This window comes from Lepidothrix coronata, unplaced genomic scaffold (assembly GCF_001604755.1).
Source record: "Lepidothrix coronata isolate B3197 unplaced genomic scaffold, Lepidothrix_coronata-1.0 Scaffold240, whole genome shotgun sequence".
Classification (NCBI taxonomy): Eukaryota; Metazoa; Chordata; class Aves; order Passeriformes; family Pipridae; genus Lepidothrix; species Lepidothrix coronata.
The window spans coordinates 942,875-959,421 of record NW_016690420.1 but is presented as its reverse complement, the minus strand read 5'-3'; the positions used below and the strand labels follow the sequence as shown (position 1 = coordinate 959,421).

The window sequence follows — 16,547 nt, the reverse complement described above, 5'->3', positions numbered from 1 at the left end:
TATGAAAGCAAGAAAATCTCGAAACTTACAAATGTGGAATCAAAGCCTTAATCCAGTGGATTCAGTTATATACCACAGCCTCATTAGCTGGCTAGGGCTCTGGAAACACATCCACAACACCCAGCCCTCTGTTCAATTCAGAAGTTAAATTACACTGTCTCCAATGTTACACCACACTGCTCTAAACTAGTGAGTTTCTTTTACTGAACTCAGCTTTAAGACAATGGTGTTGACTCCCATACTTCTAAATCATGATCACGCAATGCTTCCACAATCAGCAGCAATTTATCCTCACACTATCCATGAACTGGTGAAATGTAATCCCATGCAAAGCCAAAGATGGAGGTCAGAGGTGCCTGGGGTTGCACAAAGCCAAGTCAGGCACTGACTCCCATTCCCAGTGCCTTGCTATAGAATAACTCCACATGGCACTACAGATCTGAGACAAGATCTTATGGACCGATCTCGGTATCACTGGGTAAAACACAAACCTTTTCTTCAGTCCTGGCACTCTGACAACATTAACCTGGATGAAGACCTTCTGGCAGTTTGGGAAAGGTAAGAATTGAGATCATCAATACTGGCTACACTCCTTTTCTGATTTGGGATCTCTACCCAGAGCAGCCTCCCTTCCTCTCCGGGACCCCAATCCATTTCTGCTCCCTCCTTCCCAGCGACGTGCACACACTGCTGGGGCCAGGAAGTTTTCATTGGTCTTGCACTGATGGCAACACTGTTGTATTTTCGTTGTCCTTAACAGCAATACTGACAGCAACACAGACTACAAGCCACAGGTAAAGTCTGAATCTTTCCAAAGTACTGCAAATTCAGATATACATCTTCAGGTTCATGGACACATCCAGTTGCACACAAGTAATATATAAACAACAGCAAGTCTGAATTACATTTGCATCTTGACATGTCAATGTTTTTCTATTATGATTGATGACCAAGACCAACAAGTTGCCAAACTCTTTCACCCTGGAAACCCAAATTTGCTAAGCTGCAATGTATGGGAGGAAAGTAACCCTCTAGCTGTTTAGTCATCACTACATGAAAGCATAAAAGATGTCGCTGCTATATGAGGATGGCCAAAATATTAGAGGTTTGTATTTTAAGAATTTTTTTTTGCTTGGGTTTTTGGGTGTTTTGTTGTTTTATGGACTTTTTTTTTTTAAATTAATGTCCATTGCATATTCTTCTACCGGTCTTCTGTATCTGGTTAGTGCTGGCTCTGCAGAAAGAGAAGTGCAGGGAAGGCAAGGGAGAGGGTTTGAAGAGCTCCATTTTTACTTAATACATACCAGACTGGCTGTCAGTCGGAAATATATCTGTAAAAGAAAAAAAAGAAAGAAAAAAAAAATCAGTACTGGTTGCAGCTGGAGTGCGAATCATATTTAAAAGGTCTCCTCTCTCGATTTGTTTGCTTTAGCTAAATAGAGGAAGTATTTTCTTAGTATCTCAAGTTAAACATCAATCCAGCTTGGAACCCACCTCAATTCAACCACTTGTTGTGAGAAAGATTTTGAAGGAGTCTGTGTTTACCTGAACACATTGCTCTCATAAATAACCTTCTGTATTGGCTTCTAACACACAGCATTGAGCAATAAAAGAGGTTGCTGAGATGTACAAAGATCCACACAATGAGCTAGTTGGTGGCACCCCCACACTCCCCCTGAGCAGCAATATCAGATGGAAACCTGCAGAGAACATCTAACAGGGAGCACAGGTGGAAGCCAAGGCAAAAGCCAAGTGAGCATTTTCCTCATGGTCCTTGGTTTTCGCAGCCACCAGGGACATCAGCAGCTGTGCCTGGCTCTAACACAGCACCTACACCAGAGAACAGGCAGCCAGAAGCACCCAACCATCATCAAATGGGCACCCAGTGCCTTGGCACATCACCCACCACCCCAGAAGAATGCCTTCCCCTTCCCAGCTCAGGTGTCCCTGTCAGCAAGCACAGCTTGCTGGGGAGTCTGGGGGAGTTAAGACCCTGACACAGATTATTCAACCTCACGACCACCCCACGCTTTTTCCAGTTAGAGGTACAGGTCCTTCTCTTGAAAGACCCTATTTATTGCTGGGAAGATGTTTCCTGAAGTAGCTAGGAAGGACCAGATGGAAGATTTTTCATTTGAGGAGCACACAGGACACTGTATGTGGAGAAAGCCTGTTAATAAAGGCTCCCCCAGAAGCTATGAAAACAGTACTTTTGAGACAGCAATACATTATGTTGTTTTCTTCAAGGATCTTGGAAGAGAAAGGTGAAGGGAGGCTGCCAGCAAGGCAAGGTCTCCTGGGACAGGGGCAGGCCCCTGGCTCCTGCTTATCAGCTACCCAAAACACACATTCAGCTGGAAAGTCACAAGGACTACCCCTCATACTGGGCAATGCTCTTTGGCCTGGGCTCAGCCAGTGCCAAAACAGCAAAAATACACACAAAGAACTTCTATTTCTTTACCTTTGACAGCGCACCATGTTCAAAGCATCCTCGGGCAGGGATGCTTTCATCTCATGTATGAGCAGGAAGTAGTAAGTGGAGCAAAAAGCCCTAAATCAAGACATTACACAGTTATGGTCTGTGGCCATTTGAAGGCATGATATCAGGGCCAATCCAACACATCCAGAAAAGCCTCCAATCACCAGTCTGGATCCTTTGCAAACTACATGTTCTACTGCAATCCTCCACCAGCCCACAACCCAAATGCATCCACTGGTATCCCACCTGTTTCGCTCAGCTATATCAGCTGTTATCAAAAAGCAAAACAAAATAATAACAATATAAAGGTTGATAAAAGAAATTCCTTTGTGCCCATCAGGAACTACAGGCCTTGGCAATCACTGCCCTTGCCATACCCCAGTGGGTGCAGTTCTCCAGTCTGCATTCCTGCTAGGCTGTTCAACCAACTCCTCAAACACACACCGCAGCAGAACCAACTATCACAAGATGTCCAGGCTAGAACCCACCTCTAGAAACCACAACTGCCACCAAACCAGGCAGCAGCTGCAGGTGACCCCTCAGCAACACCTCCTGTCAGTCACACCACCACAACTCCCAGCCTGCATTCCCTCAAGGTCTCCTCTCATCTCACTGCTGTATCCCCCACTGCCCCATCTGGCTCTAGATGTGCGGAAAGGCTCACCTGGCTCCTCTTGAGCTCAGCCACAACTCAATAGCAGATTTGCCACCACATTTACTAGAAAAGCAGTGAAACTCTTCAGTGGCTGATGTCAGTAAATTCAAGGACCACACATCATGGTCGAGGGCAGATACAGCTCACATTCACCTCAAGAGGTTTGCCAGTGCAACTCCTGCGGAGGAATGACACAGTGGTCAGACCTCCTGTCCAACTCATCACACCTAAAATTAACACAGATTTGACTCCAAGCTCTCCAGAGCAGAGATCCAGAACTCTGGGCTTGTAGGCAGTTTTCCCCACTGTTGAGAAGAAGGACAGAGCAATCAGTTTGCAGGACTTGCTCTTCTAAAAACAGGGTTGCTGGGAGCACACATCTGAGGCAGGGCTGGTCAGGGACTGTCAGGCACAACGACCCTTTGGGACACCTTTTTCCCCTGCAAGCACAAGAGACTAGATTAAAAATTAGCCTGCCAATTAAGGGCAGCACCTCAGGTGCCCAAGAGAAGTCTAAATCAGGCAGCACTTTCTTTTCCCAAGAAAGCCGTGGTAGGGAAGGAGGCAGAAACACATGTGGCCAGCAGGGCATAGATAAACCCCTCGGACTGCTCTCCAAGGAGCCTGTCTAGTACACTGCAGGACTGAGGCTGCCTGTCTAGGTCAGCTCCCTTCCCAGCTCTTCCAAGGTTAAAAATCAAACAAAAAAGACCCAGGCACAGAGATCAGGCTGGTATTTTGGACAAGCCAAGTCCCAACATAGAAAGGTGAAGCCAGCAAACCAGCTGGCTTCCTGCTACCACACACCCTGCTTTCCCACCTGTTACCTCCCAAAGCACCCTGATGCCAGGTCTCCCAACACAGGCCAGACACTGTAGGACCATGCTCCACAGCAGTTCTCCACCATCCCATCAGCCACCTGCCCAGGAGGGGCAGTCCCTACGTGGAAGCCAGGCAGCTCTGCCCTTGCGTGCATCACACCTCCCAGCCATGCCCTGCCTGCCCCGCTGGGCCAACACTAAATAGCCTTCAGTCAGCCCAGAGGGAAGGAGCATAATGCAAATGAGAAGGCCTAGGAAATCTGGGCCCTATGGTCTCACAATTCCTTCCCCTTCTTGCATGCAGACACTTTGGGTTCTCAGCATGTGCCCAAAATCAGAAAGACTTGGTGACTAAACAAAGGGATTATAATCACCACAGGAACCAGTCATCTCTTAACCGTCGCACCTGTCTCTGCCGAGCCAGCTATTTCCCAAGCCCATGACCATCCTTCCTGGGCTCTGTACAGTATCCACACAGCCTACAACATCTCAATGGAAAACACATTCCACGACTCTTCCCGTTTTCAGGAAAGGGAGGTGGAGGAAGGAGTGAGCAGGAGGAGGTCAAGGGTGTGCACGGCAGAGTGTCCCTTTCAGGACCACCAAGTGAGGGTGCAGATGTGGTACAGGGGTGCTTGCTCTGAGCACCAATACCCAGAGTTGCTGCACAAAAAGCCCAGGAGACATAACTAAATTGAGGGCAGTTGTCCTGATTTTAGGTGGTGCTGGGGGGGTGGATACAGAATCTCAATTTTTGCCTGGTGGTATTTTTACATGCAGGAGGAGCCCGTATGCTAAAATGGGGCATCTAAAGAGAAAAGCTGATGCATCCACACACATACCCCCTCCCCAGGGGCTATCTGGCTCCTGCTGCTATTCAGGTATCTGGGACAGGTCCAGGAAGGTTACCCCATTTGTGAGCCCCCATTTCCCCTCCACTGCTCCTCCCACTCCCTGTGGAAGCACACTGCCAAGGGGGCTCCTCCACCAGCCACACTTATAGTGCTGAATCCAAATACCCTCACAGGAAGCCCATCTTCTCCCTGCTCACAAGCTACAGCTGGGAAGGGACCTCCACCACCCACTGCCTGCTCCCAGCCCCCCTTTTCCACCATGGACACTGCTTCCTCCTGGCAGGGCCCAGGAGGCAGCGGCTGAAGAGCAGCTCATTATCCCTGACGCAAGAGAAACGCTGACTCGTTATTACAGCAACCTGCAGCCATAACTGCCAAGGGGCCGCGCGGCCGCAGGCGGAGCACCAGCAGGAACCAGCTCCAATTACCCTCCTGCTCTCCAAGCTGGGGGGAAGAGGACCTCAGAGTGCTTTGTGTCACCTGCCAGTCACCAAAGCACGCTGCCTGGTACCACTGCAGCTGCGCCTCTGCACGCACAGGTACCAGTGGAGACAACAGCCAGCTCCTCAGCCGCTCCCAGCGGGACACAGGGCTCATCCACACTGCCACTGCTACAGGAAGACACCAGCTGATTTGTTCTGGCTTTCGACCCATGAAGTTGTAACCAAATCATCCTCCACGTTTTGCAGACAAAAGACTCGGACGTCAGCAAAAAAAATGACCTCTCCAAGGTCACGCGGGGACTCGGCAGCAGAGACGTGACCAGAACTCGATCACAATGGCTCAAAAGCTGCAGGGCTGTGCTGGCTGCCCAGGAGAGGGACTGGGAAGGGAAGTGCTGGTGGATGGCAGGATCGATTGGTATCTCTCCTCCTGACCTGCTGCCCAGCAGGGACGATCCAGAGAGGGAAAAAGTCCAAATTACATAGTCCAGCATGTGCTGCAAAGAGACCAGTGGTGCTTGAATCTCTTCCCTGTCCCACGCAACATTCCAGCTCAAACCTCTACCATCCTCAGAGGCCAAGGCAGTGCCTGCACAGGTTCCTGAGACAGTTACAGGTCTCTTCAAAGCAATGCTTAGCAGAGAAGGGGGCGAGGTTTATTAGGAAAAAGTAGCAAAGCAAGAAACCCCAAACCCAAAGATTAGCATGGCCAATTAAATCACTCCTGAGATCTCATTTGCTTCCTGTTCCCCTCCTTTGTTACCTGCTAAGCAGGCTCGGGGAGGGTCCAGCTCTCAGCCACTTAGATTTTCCCAACCCTGTTCAGCTGCCAGGTCCACACAAACACCTCCCATGCCTCTTAACTTACTGTAGGAAGTATCCTTACCCCCTCTCAAAGAGAAGCTGAAGCTTGAGACAGATGGATCAATCCTAACCTGATGCTGGTTAAGTCCTAAGACACCACCTATGGTCTGTGCAAGAGAAAGAAAAATCTGCCAAAGGGTTTATCCTCACCCACATCAATTCCTCCGCGAGGGTATCCAGACTAGCAGACCCCAGTAAGTGGTTTTCTACTCTCCATTCAGAGGAGAGGTTTGTCTGAGAGGTTCCTTCTCAGACACCCCTGTCGCCTACACCACCTCAAGAGCTACAGTCAATGTGAGTGCTAAACACCAATTTCCCACAAACCACATGGAAACAAATGCTTGAAATAGGTTTTCAGTGTATAAGCACCTGTGGGTTTGGTGAAGCTCAGCTGTGGGGCCACTGCTTATGTACTTGAAAAGGAATGAAGACCTCCAGCATCACCGAGCTGCAAGAGGAACACCTCTAGAAAAAAAAAAAAACCTACTCCAAAGTCAGAGCATTACCTGTCTGAGACAGCTCCGTAACTTTAACTTCACACCAACACTAAATTAGTACCTTAATGCTGATGTTCAGTCTCCTCCAGGCCAAAGGGGAGCAGCACTGACAGGGCAGGGCTGTGACACTGGCTAAACACGGGCACCAGTGGAACCAGCACTGTGTCCAGCAAAAGCACCTTACAGAGATCCCTGTGGAAGAGGGTCCAGGTCTCTTCTCTGAGCGCCACAGATGCCAATGGGGTTCCGAGGAATGCATCTGGTCAGCCTGACCAGAAATATGAGAACTGTCCAAACACAGTCCTGCGAATCCAACGCTCACATGTGCACAGGCACACGAGGAATAACTGGAAGGTCACGGCTGTTGTTTCTCCCATCCACTTATCAGTGCTTGCACTGGAAAGAACAAACACTGGGTGTTCTCTCCTATTAACCCCTTCCCTCAACTCCAAAATGGAGAAACAGCAAAACACTGTTGCTCCAGGCAAGAGTCCCAACATTCCTAATCATGAACCGAACAAGGAGCTGCAGAGGAAGTACAGGGCACCTTAAAGGTGCTCAATTACTGTTCCCATGGAGCTGCTGGTGACCCAGCTCTGTCTCACATTCTTTAATCACCAGTAAGCCTGAAGTGACATTACTGCAGACCTCCAGCCTTCCAGGAGACCAACCCTACATGAATCTGGGCCAAATGATCACATTCATCCTCCCCAAATTGCTCTTTAAGACACCAGATATTGAACAGGCAGCAAAATTTCAGGCACAATCAAGCAAAATTAACATGTCTTAAAGACTCTTGTTGAAACACAGGAACCATTTTCGTGGAGCCCAGAAGCCAATTGGATCCCATACTGTGGAAAGTGAGATAGGATGGTGTTTCCCTCTGAAAGGGTTGTCACACTATCTGTGTGCACATCAAGGGCAGGCTCAGCCTCCACAGCCAAGCTTTGCCCAAGGACAGTGCAATAAGCAGCAGGTAGGACAGATCCTTCTCTCTACAGAGGAGAATCCATTACAGCAGCCAGAAATCCAGTCTCTCCATGAAAGGGGATCCCACCCCAGCTCCTCAAAACCACCAGTATCATGGGTAAGCCTCATAATATCAGTCAAGGATGCCATAAATCCCTCTGAAAACTCCAGGAACAAAATTTCAAGGCTCTCTCCACCTTAGGGCTGCAGGCAGAGGGCCAAGCAGGGGGGATGTAGGATACACAAGGCAGCACAGTGAAGACAACATAATTAAATCTCTTAACTGAATTACAAATCATCAGACTCACAGTCTGAGATGTTCCCTCCCTTTGGTTCAGGCTATCTGCTTGGTTTTAATCAAACACAAAGCCTTTCCAATCACCCTTCGAACTCCAACTGTGCTTGGTTCCACTTCTCTGCTGGCAGTTAGATCAACTCAGATTTCAACTCCAACAAGAGGGTTATCTCGCTGTAATCTGCCACGTCTTCTCCAAATCATCTCCACAGTTGTTCTTAGATGTTTAAGTTTAAAAATTTAAAATCATGGGTCACTTACAGAAAATTCTTCCCTGCACAGTGTGCAAATGTCACATTTATCATTCTTTAATTAAAAAACCAAACAAGCAGGGAGCTGAGTTCACCCGAGACTGGGAAGCCAAAAGAAAAGTCCCCTTTTGTTCAGAACACTGCAAGACCCTCCACAGTGGCTGAGGATTTCTGAGCACTCAAAAGATGCATTAGATCATAGCCGGTATTCCCCCGAGCTCTCAAGGTTCAGCTGGGAGTTGGGAAATGAAATTCAATATGATTGCAGACAGTGAAGTCTCCTGCTTTGTCATCTGAGCACATGGTGGAGACACCTCTGCGATTTGCTCTTCTTTTTTGCTGGGTGGAACCTCATGCACAAATATCCCATCGCTTCTGTTTCAGTCAGAGTAAAACCTCCCAACATTATTTGGATACTAAAATGTGGAGCAATGTATCTGCTGCTACTTTGTCAGCATCCTGCATACTGCTGTCACTCTTTACACTTAATTCTTCATTCTGTTTTTCTCTTTACCTGCCCACTTGCACAGCCTTGCAGCTGACCTACCAACAAGAGCCCTGGAGGTACACAGGTACAGTGTACTGCTTCAGTCACTCCTTTAGGTATCTCTTTTTGTGCTAGAGGAGGCCAAGAGCATTGCTATTTCTTATTATGGGCAAGTCTTTATTTTCATAGGCCCATTCTGTGAGGCCAGGAGAGTTGACACAGACTTTGTGACTATTTGGAAGTGCAACCCTTCTGGTTACAGCAGAGGTACAAAAGAATCCTAAGGGTCTTGCAGGAATAAACTCAGTGCTTCTTTTGTAACATTTAATAAAATAAAGAAAAGGAAGATCTGGAGAATCTGAAGAAATTAATTTCCTGTAGTTTGAAGTGAATGCTGACTTATCAAACATTTAAGTGTTGCTTATAAACTGTTAAGTTCTAACTCTTTTATTCTATCACTAGCTTTGTCATCTGTAAGTGTGCAGACCAGATAGTTTGGTAACTAAGATATGGTAAATTAATCACTCATTTACCCCACTGACTAGGAGCTTTCAAAACCACAGTCATAAAGAAAAAAAAAGGGCAGTGTGACTTAGTGTGAAGGCCGAATATATATCACAAATAATCTGCTTAAAGACAGTGCTCAGTATTTAGCAACATACCCATCTCTGAGTTACCAAGCAAGTAAAATACCAATCTCCCCACACACCTTTTCTCTTACTTTCCCCCATCAACAAAACTCTACCCTTTCCTCATTGTTGTGGTTTTTCCAATTTCATACTTGTTTCCCCACATATTTAGTCAGGAAAAAACTCACCTCTTTTCTCAAGTGTTTCAGAACTTCTTAAAAGCTACCTTATCTAGCTCTGAAAACCCCCTGTTCTCTCCCGGCAGGCGAGTCAAAGAAGTCAGATGACTACCAGGAAAGCAGAAGCGATAAGAGCCCCCCGCGCCGGGTCCCTCCGGCGCAGCCATGCCCTGCAGACTGCAGAGTCACTCTGCAGGAGCGCGGCACACGCCGCCGCTCAGCTGGAAAAACGTGCTCAGCAGTGTGCTCAGCACAGACTCTGCTTCCTCCTCCCACCTCCCCCCGGGGACTGCACCCCCATACCTGGGCCGGGAAGAGCAGAGTAGGACCCATCTCCCAGCTGCCGGTCCCCCCGGGCTCACACAGCCCCTCCGGCTGCACCGGCGGGCGGCCAGCAGGAAGGACACGCTTCACATTTCCGCCCCCCGTCCAGCTTTCCAATCACAGTTTAACTCTGGCTCGTGTGTCAAGGACACGTGAGGTTCACAAGCCCCATCCAAGCCCCCATTTCTCCCCGTTACCTCCCTGGCTGTCGCTCTCATGGTCACCAAGGGATCTCTGCAGAGCCTGCCAGAGATCAAAGGAGTGACACTGGAGCACTGGAGACGCTTCTCCTTCAACACCTTCCTTGTGGGGCAGGGATGCCTCTCCTCGGCCCCATCAGAGGCTGGGGCTGCTTTGGGGAGCAAGTTGGGAGTGGAGAACAGTGCCTGTGGACATGTGGCCAGGTCACAGGCCAGCTCTGCTGCTAAAGCAGCAGGTTGCGGACCTGTTTCCAGCCACTTCAAGAGGTGTCCGGCAGGAAGTGAACGTGCCTCCCCAGGAGCACAGGTTGGGGCAAGCTGTGCCCGCCAGCACATCGTGAGTGTCACACCCACTCTGGAGGGAACCAGAGAGCCATTTTCTAGATCAAGCGAACAAAGGGCATTTGTGTTACCTCTGAGTGCCACCAGAGCCAGACTGAGCAGCACCGAGACCTCGGTCACACCAACACCACCTTTGTTGACCATTTCTAAAGGAAATGGAGGCTTCCCTCTGGCCTGTGGTGCCAGAGCATCCAACCCAGCCAGGGCCACCATCATCACCCCCAACACACTGTCACTCCCAAGCTATTTGAAGCAGAGAACTCTACCAAACCTTCCAACTTGTGACCACGCAAAGGAACAGAGTGACTCAAACCCACAAAATAAAAATAAAATCACAACCATGCAGAGTACTGAAGCCTGCTGCACGTTCCCGTACAATGCTGAAACACAGGGAAGTGTCAAGGGAAGCTGTTGCTCCCTAAGTCAGCTTTGCTCTAGAAGGACAATGAAGGTAAACCACTGATAAAGCAGGTTCACAGCCCTTCCTCCCTCTCCTTGCACGTCTCAGCAGAACATCCCCCAGCACACATAGCTTTAATGCGGCAGGAAGAGCTCTTGATCCTGGCAAAATCCACAGTGAGTGTCACACCAAAGCTGGGCTAGATGACTTGCTAAGGATGGCTCCAGTAGCTTGCTCAGCCTGGTGCAATATTTAGACCAGCAGAGCCACAACACATCACACACCGATTTGCTTGGGAAGGACAATCCACCCAGGCCTTCCAAGGAAGCCCCAAAACTGCAGCACAAATGCGTGCTCTGATAGAGGAAAGTTCAGTTAAGAGGATCTTCTGGGAATCTCCAATTACAGGATGAGCCTCCCTTTAGAAACATGTTGACACTTGACCACCATTTCCACAACCTTTCCCAAAAACAAAAGTTTATCTTGCACAGCATTAGAATTGCTATCAGCAAACCTATTTCCACCAAATGCCTCGTGCCAGTTTTTACTCCACAGCTGCGGGACCTTCATGTGCACACCCATGTCTTTCAGCCAAGCAATCCAGACTGACCCTGACCTAGGACTCTCCCCACAAAGTTGTCTGGTAATCAATTTATTCAAGGCCAAATTCAGTTCCCATTTGTTCTGGTCACCCATCAGCATTGCCTAAATACACAAGTAGCTGTAAGTTCTCCCAGCACTGCATTAACTTCTTTGAAGCCTTTCTTTTCCCTCTCCTCTGACCTGCTCAAGTTGTGCAGCTGCATTATTTGCTGCAAGATATTCAGATTAGCCAGTTACTTCAATGCAAGGAGATAAAGTCTCCCAACTCCACTCAAAGCTCACTAACGAGGACCTGGACCTGCAGAATGACTTTGGAACTGAAGCTCAGTCTCAAGTGAAGAAAGGAAAAAATGCAGAGCTGTGCGTGCCACAGATCCACAAGGTACCCAGAGCTTTACCCAACCCCAGGAGACAACTTCTTGCCCATGCAAAGCTCCACCTAGTCAGCAACACCACGATGGCAGAGCCCAGCAGGTATCACCAAGGTTGCATCACCTCTTTCCCCAAGCTCCCTGTGTGCACAGCAAGCCAGGGATTTGACAGAGCTAGCAGCATAGAGACTCAAGCCCTTGGTAGGAAGTCAGCAAAGGTTTCAATGCCAAGATGACCAGAGGCTAAACAACATGTTAAAGACCATAATGTAAATGTGTATCGTGGTTGGGAATGAACAAAGTTCACCGGTCCCAACTGGACTTAGGGTAAGCACAGCTGTAATAACTGTAAGGGTTAAAACATTCCACCTGGTCTGAACAGCATGGCTGTCTACTAAAATGCTCATTCCTTATTTTGCCAAACAAGCACAACCACTGAGGTGGTGTCAGAGATTCATTACAAAGTAGTCTCAAGTATGTAAAGAGCAACCTAACTCTATCCAAGTCGGCATTTGGCATTCCCCTGAGGATAATTTCACACTATTTGAGCACAGCAAAAGGATCAGGTGTCATAATCTGGAAGGGAGAGCAGAGCATTGCAGCCCCAGTGCCCCCAATCCCAGCCCTGCTTTCTGGGAAAGCCTTCACATCTTTAGTCTTCACATCTGAACCAAGCCCTTCTGCTGCCCAATCCAGTGATCCCTGATGCGCTCCTGGTGGAAACCTCCATGACACCACAGGCAAAAAAAAGCTTAAAAGAAGAGTTGTGAAGGTAAGGAGGTGGTTGGAGAGAATCCTCCAGTGATGCCTTGGCAGTTTGGATCCAGAGGTCGCAGCAGAAGCAGGCGCTTGAAGCCCAGCAACCAGGGCCAGTGAGTCAGCTCTCAGGAGCTACGCTGCATTCCCCAGCCTTCCCTTCCCGAAACAGTGCAGAACAGGGCAAAGGTCCAGCACAAAGCTGAAGGGCAAAGGTATGCGGGGGAGGGAAAACACTAAGCTTCACGTTTTTTTGGTGCAACGAGTTCCAGTTACCCTCATCCTCCCCAACAAGGCGGGGAGAGTTACTCAAACGTGAGTTGTGGGATCGGAACAAAACAATATTTCGGAGAGGAAACTTGGGGTGATGGGGAGGGAGGCCTCCTGCTGCGATAGCAGCTCTGTTGCAACAAACAGCCAGGAGAGCTCCACAATTACGTGCCACGACAGAGCAAGAATTGCCCAACACTTTGGAAATAGGTGTGTGTAGCACTACCGAGCTGGGTGCCCGAGCAAGCAGATGTGTGTGTCTACTCTGAACGCAAAGACACGCCAAAGGTAAAATAAGCTTCCCATACATCTTATCTCCTGTGCTGGAGGCTGGTTTCAAGGAAAGCCCTATGGGGAGTTAGTCTGTAAGGGGTGAGAAGCTAACGAATCTTCCCCTGCCTTCTCCTCAGGACCGGCAGCCAACCCAACCTCTGCTCTGGCATAAAGCAACATGCACTCTCTCTTAACAATAGTCAGGCAACCTCTGGTGCTTGCTGGTAGCAACCAAGGTGTGCCTTCTGGAAAGTACTGCTTATCCGCCCAGTGCCTTTGCCAAATGGCATGCAAGAAACTCTACTCAAGAAATCAAAGCACCTCCTGCATTTCCACTAGGAAATACACTGCTTTTCCTGGTCGAGCGCTTCCAAGGAGAATGAAAAACGGCATAAAACTTAGCGCAGGCAAAGCTCAGGGACTGCAGTGCTGGTCATTAAAACCTGAGTGTTCTTACTTCCAAGATGTAAATGGCTTTAAAAATAAAGAAGTGCCAACTGCCTTGATGCAACATTTCTTGAAATAAATCCAGCAGGTTTTCAAAACGGGGTGCTGTTAACACCTGTCTGTACCAGTGCTTGCATCAGCACCAGCCCCGGTGCAGGGCACAGCGGAGGAGTACAACATGTTCCAGAAGGTCGAGCTGTCTTAACTGCAAGCCACACTTCTCCTCTATAGAAGAGTTGGAGAAAATACTTTGAATTTGGTTTATAGACAGTAGTGCAAAGCTGGTTTTGCCAGAAAATGTTTCATTTGCTACTACAGACACACACACTACCATCACGCCTTCACCAGCCAGGCTGCTGGCTGCATTTATTTACATGATAAGAAAAGAACGTGTAATAATGAGGGGACAGTCACATAGACCTTGTTACTAGATCATTAGAGTAAAAACAAGGCATCATTACATCTCTGCAGCGTCCCTCACAAGCAGTCAGCAGTGTCAAGCCCTGTCAAATAGGACAGGACTGTGCATATCTCAGGGATCAAAGGATCTTCGCACCTCCACTCTGAAACAGACACATAAACAAATGTAACACACATCTTATCAGGACATCAGGAAAATTTTCTAGTGTGCCACTCCAGCTGAGCCTCAGCTTCTGCTTACAGCATCAGCAGTATCACTGCTGTTTGACTCGACCTAATGGTTGCTCCACTTACTGCTACACTGTCATGCTTCTGGGAGGTTAAAAAGCAAGGAGAGGCTTTGCTTCAAGAGTCCTCCTTCCTGAAAAAGCAGAAACATTTACTCCAACACCCTGTTATATTACTGACTTCACTGCCAACCTTGAGCTCAAAAAACGCTGCAGCAGGTAGGCAAGACAGGAGCTTCTGAAGGTAAATCCTGATCCGCCAAAAAGGACCCTGTTCTTCAGTCCCTGAATCAGCCCCTCAATGCACTGAACTTGCCCAGCTGTTACAAGTCAAACAGTTCAAAACAATCAAAGGTGGGTTTGTTAAGCTGTTCCTTAACCATATTCCAACAGAGGCAGCAGAAATTCACCAAGATCTTGCAGGTGGCTCTGTCTCCCCTGGGCCAGAGCTCAATGTCTTTACTTTTATAAACACCAATTCCAACACAGACCATTACAGAATGAGTGAACACCTAAGGAGTAAGTAGGTCTTGTCTATTAAATCTGCTCTACGGGTCTATAATTAATACAATGATTATAAAAAAAATTAGGGCTTTCAAAGCCTGTAAAACAAGTCATAGAGGGATCTCTTTATCATTATAGAGCTGTCTTCAGCTCTACACTTCTTGGTCTCCTCACTACTTCTGGCATGATCAGGGCTGAAAACATTTAATATCTCCAGCACAGAAGCATTGCTTTGGGAACACTGCTGGATTATGAGCCAAGGCTTCCTAAGCTCTGCTTAGAAACCAAAGACATCCAGCAGTGCCTTCCCAGAGTTCAACAGCTCTCAATTCACTGTAAGGGTAAAAAAGAGTCACTTTCCTTGGGTGATCCTTCTGGAGGTCACTACAACACAACTCACCTCACCAGCACATTCTTTCACACAAATTCATGCTTCAGATCTTTTTTTGGTAAGTATTTGCCAAAAGAAATTCTCCACCCAAAGGAGCCGGCAAACTCTGCGAGAAGGTACTTGGGTGCAACGCTGCCCGGCAAGGTCAGCTGGCAGCCTGCCTCTCATGGGAGCTCACCAGCCGTGTTTATTTTACACGTTTTCTCTTCTGCTAACGAACAGGCAGCAAAAGAAACAATGCCCCAAGAGAAGAGAGCCAGGCAGCAGCACTGGGGGCACTGCTGGAACCAACTGCTGCTGCCAAGTGTCCCAGAAGACACCACCAACCAATTCCATTATTTAAACACCTTCGGGAATACTGGGACAACTGTACTGGGCCCAAGGATAATTCTGATGTTGCAGCATTACTCCCTTACCCTACAATTGTGTGGACACGCTACAGACACACTCTCACTCGCTCCCTCCAAAAAATCATCCCAGGAGTTGTAAGGAGCCCTGCTTGTGTTGGGCAGCTGTCTCATCTCTCACACACCTTTGTGACTGATGGGCCTGGTAATGAATCTGGACACCCCCTAGACCAGAGCCTCAAACAGGAACGTTCAATCTTGCAATTTTGCATTTTTTGGTTTATTTCTATGAATTGTTACCCTTAGGAGGCATCACAATGGAGTGCAACCTTCACACAAAGGAGCGATGTGACCAGTTTTGTGCCATAACGCAGAAGGCAAATGCAGACAGCGACGCTGCCCTGGATTTTCTTAAGCTTTGCTTATGTCAGTGAGTACAATGACAAACCACCAAACAATCCGAACACAGACTTCTACCTAGCACGATTAACTTGTCCTCTATACTTCCCCTTAAGATGACAGCTTTCCACATGGAAATTGCAGAGCTGTCCATCTCCCAAAGATCAATAACTCTTGATGAATCATCATCCTAGGCACTAACAGTTCTTACAAAATACTGGCACGTACGGTAATTGGGAATCCGATGTCTGGCAGTGTGTTACAGAGTTAACAGAGGCAGGCAGGAAAAAAATAACTATTTCCCAAACAAGACGCTTAGTGAAAACTTCTGTTTTCCTCCTAGTCGCGATTCACTGGAAGCAGGTACGGGGGGGGAGCGCAGCACCCATCCCGACACGCGGGGAAACGGTGCTCCGCAGCTTCACCCTTTGCTGACGACAGCAGCGGGCTACAAACGCGATTTGGACAGCGCAGCCTTCCTGGGGACAGCCCCCCCTTCCCCAGCCGTGCCCCCACCGGGGGCAGAGCCGCGCTGGGCGCCGCCACCGCCATGAGTCGGCAGAGAAAGGCGGCGCGGCCTGCGCGGGGAGCCGCGGCCGCGCACACGTGGGCAGCGCAGGCCGCGGCCCGGGCACGGGGCCCCGCGGGGACGGCGGGGTTGCGCTCCCGGGGGACCCGCACATGTGCCGGGGAACCCACCACGTTGCCGGCGCTGCTGCGGCGGAATGCCGGGAGCGGGGAGGAGGAGGAGAAGGGGGGGGGGGGGCCGCGTGTCCGCCGCCGGGCCCGCCCGCCTCCGCCGGGCCCGCGGCACCCCCCACTCGCCGCATGGCCGGGCTGCGCTGCCCTC

General features: G+C 49.0%; 1 protein-coding gene and 1 long non-coding RNA gene across 3 annotated transcripts in view; both read right to left on the bottom strand.

The window, feature by feature from the left end:
- Nucleotides 1-16,547, bottom strand: part of LARP1 (La ribonucleoprotein domain family member 1) — a 41,402-nt gene that overhangs the window by 24,432 nt on the left and 423 nt on the right. Inside the window, exon 2 of one of the 2 annotated variants that reach the window (XM_017834778.1) lies at nt 1,305-1,331. In XM_017834778.1, the coding sequence (XP_017690267.1) occupies nt 1,305-1,331 (27 nt within the window). Of the gene's footprint in view, nt 1-1,304; nt 1,332-16,547 lie in introns of those variants that run through there. The other variant, XM_017834780.1, reaches the window with a different exon arrangement.
- LOC108507115 lies at nt 13,743-14,162 on the bottom strand. The gene is made up of 2 exons (XR_001877964.1): nt 14,124-14,162; nt 13,743-13,972 (listed from the first exon to the last, which is right to left on the bottom strand). It is a non-coding gene; the product is annotated as an uncharacterized LOC108507115 (long non-coding RNA).